Here is a 1,751-nt window from a genome sequence, read left to right on the forward strand (position 1 = left end):
TTTATATTTTTTACTAGTGGGTGCAGGACACTATAGTTCATTGATGTAAGTGAGGATAGCAAAATAAAGTAAACTGTGACAAATCATACCCAAAAATTCTTCATACAGTGGACTACCAGTAAAATGTATACAAATATGGGTCCAAAAATGATTCAGACCGAGTCTGAGAAAAAAATTGAAGTTCAGGTTTGCATGAAGCTGGATGACAGCATGCCCAAGCTTGACAAATGTGGAATTGAGACTAAATTACAAGGTATGTAAAAGTGAGTCCGTTCATAATAAGTAATTTGAAAAACTGACTAGACTGAGCAGCTTGTTTTGTAAATATGATTTACGCTGTGTTTTAGAGCTGTGCTTAAAGAACCTCAATTCTTTGGCCTCTTTCAACCTGATTACCATGGATGAAGACATTAACATCAAGCCCACAGGTTGCTGATGATGCTGTTTTTTCAATTAAAATATATGAAGTTTAATTTAGCTCTCCTTTTCTCTTTTTATTATTATTTAGTGTCTTAATCAAATTTGTCTTTGGTTGTAATGTCCATATAATGGAATGCTCACACACAGAAACTGGAAAACTCATGGCCAGGTACTGTGTTGCTTTTGACACTGTGAAGCAGTTCAGTATGGTGACAGGAACAGAGACATTACCCGAGCTGGTAAGAAAGCTTTGTTGTTCTTGCAGCATTTCCTGATCCATTGATATTAACTGCTTCAGAACATCATATAATGATATAAACACTTTTTCTCACTTTCTAGATTGAAATGATATCGAAGGGGAAAGAATTCAGTGATGTGCAGTTGAGAGTAAATGAAAAGAAAACCTTGAACATGTTGAACAAGGATAAGAACAGAACCACCATCAGGTCATAGTTGTCTTCAGTTACCTAATACCCATATACTATAAAATAATATTTTTTAAGTTGTAAAAATAAAAAGATTTCTAGAGTATCTTTTACAAGAAAATACTATTTCAGTTTTTCTTACGTTTAGTTTGTGAAAATTAAAGGCAATTTCTGAGTGAAAACTGTTTCTACACCATTATTTTCAGTGTAGCTAACATATTGAATAGGTAGACTAAATCATGTGAGTTGTAATGTTGTTGTTTTTTAGGTTTCCTATGGAAGGAAAGATCAAAAGTAATGACATGAAAGTGAATTGGTAAGGTCTTGTTATTACCTGTTGGATGTACACTTTTGCCACTTGATTGCATGGCTTGCGTATTTGTTTTGTTTTTTGTTTATTTATGCATGCAGTTATCTTCTCATCCTAGTCTGATTCAAGCTCAGCTCAGCTGCATACCCATTCAGGAGTTTGGACTCATACAGGACACTGGAAAAATATTCAGAAATGGAAATAGAGTCAGCAGATGTAGGTTACTTACATGTCTCTCTTTAAGCTTTTGCTCTCTCTGTCTGATGGCATGGCCATGAAACTGTAAATGTGCAATTTTTTCTCGTGCCACTTTTTACTTAGCATAGATTTAACAAAATGCTGCTTTTGATCTCTGCCAGATCTGACTGAGTTTCTCAGTCATCACTCCAAGTCGAATTTCTCAGCTCGACTCAACTCTTTAATTCTTGCCAAATGTTTTCGAGCTAAACTGTGGGAGAACTCGCCTTACGTCTCCAGACAGCTTGAGAGGATAGGTCAGGCAACATCTCTAAAATTTTTAAAAGGTTTCCTTTAAAATTGTAGTGTATTTGTTGTACTAAATGTGTGTGCTTTTTATATTTGGGGTCTTATTTTTT

General features: G+C 34.8%; 1 protein-coding gene across 1 annotated transcript in view; it reads left to right on the plus strand.

Moving 5' to 3' along the window:
• Nucleotides 1-1,751, plus strand: part of hfm1 (helicase for meiosis 1) — a 16,759-nt gene that overhangs the window by 8,303 nt on the left and 6,705 nt on the right. The window contains exons 18-24 of the mRNA XM_016273398.1: nucleotides 210-253; nucleotides 348-428; nucleotides 568-659; nucleotides 760-866; nucleotides 1,114-1,161; nucleotides 1,274-1,371; nucleotides 1,515-1,654. Coding sequence (XP_016128884.1) covers nucleotides 210-253; nucleotides 348-428; nucleotides 568-659; nucleotides 760-866; nucleotides 1,114-1,161; nucleotides 1,274-1,371; nucleotides 1,515-1,654 — 610 coding nt within the window. The remainder of the gene's footprint in view (nucleotides 1-209; nucleotides 254-347; nucleotides 429-567; nucleotides 660-759; nucleotides 867-1,113; nucleotides 1,162-1,273; nucleotides 1,372-1,514; nucleotides 1,655-1,751) is intronic.

The sequence above is a fragment of the Sinocyclocheilus grahami genome, unplaced genomic scaffold (genome assembly GCF_001515645.1).
Source record: "Sinocyclocheilus grahami isolate Dianchi unplaced genomic scaffold, SAMN03320097.WGS_v1.1 scaffold5.1, whole genome shotgun sequence".
NCBI classification, from domain to species: domain Eukaryota; kingdom Metazoa; phylum Chordata; class Actinopteri; order Cypriniformes; family Cyprinidae; genus Sinocyclocheilus; species Sinocyclocheilus grahami.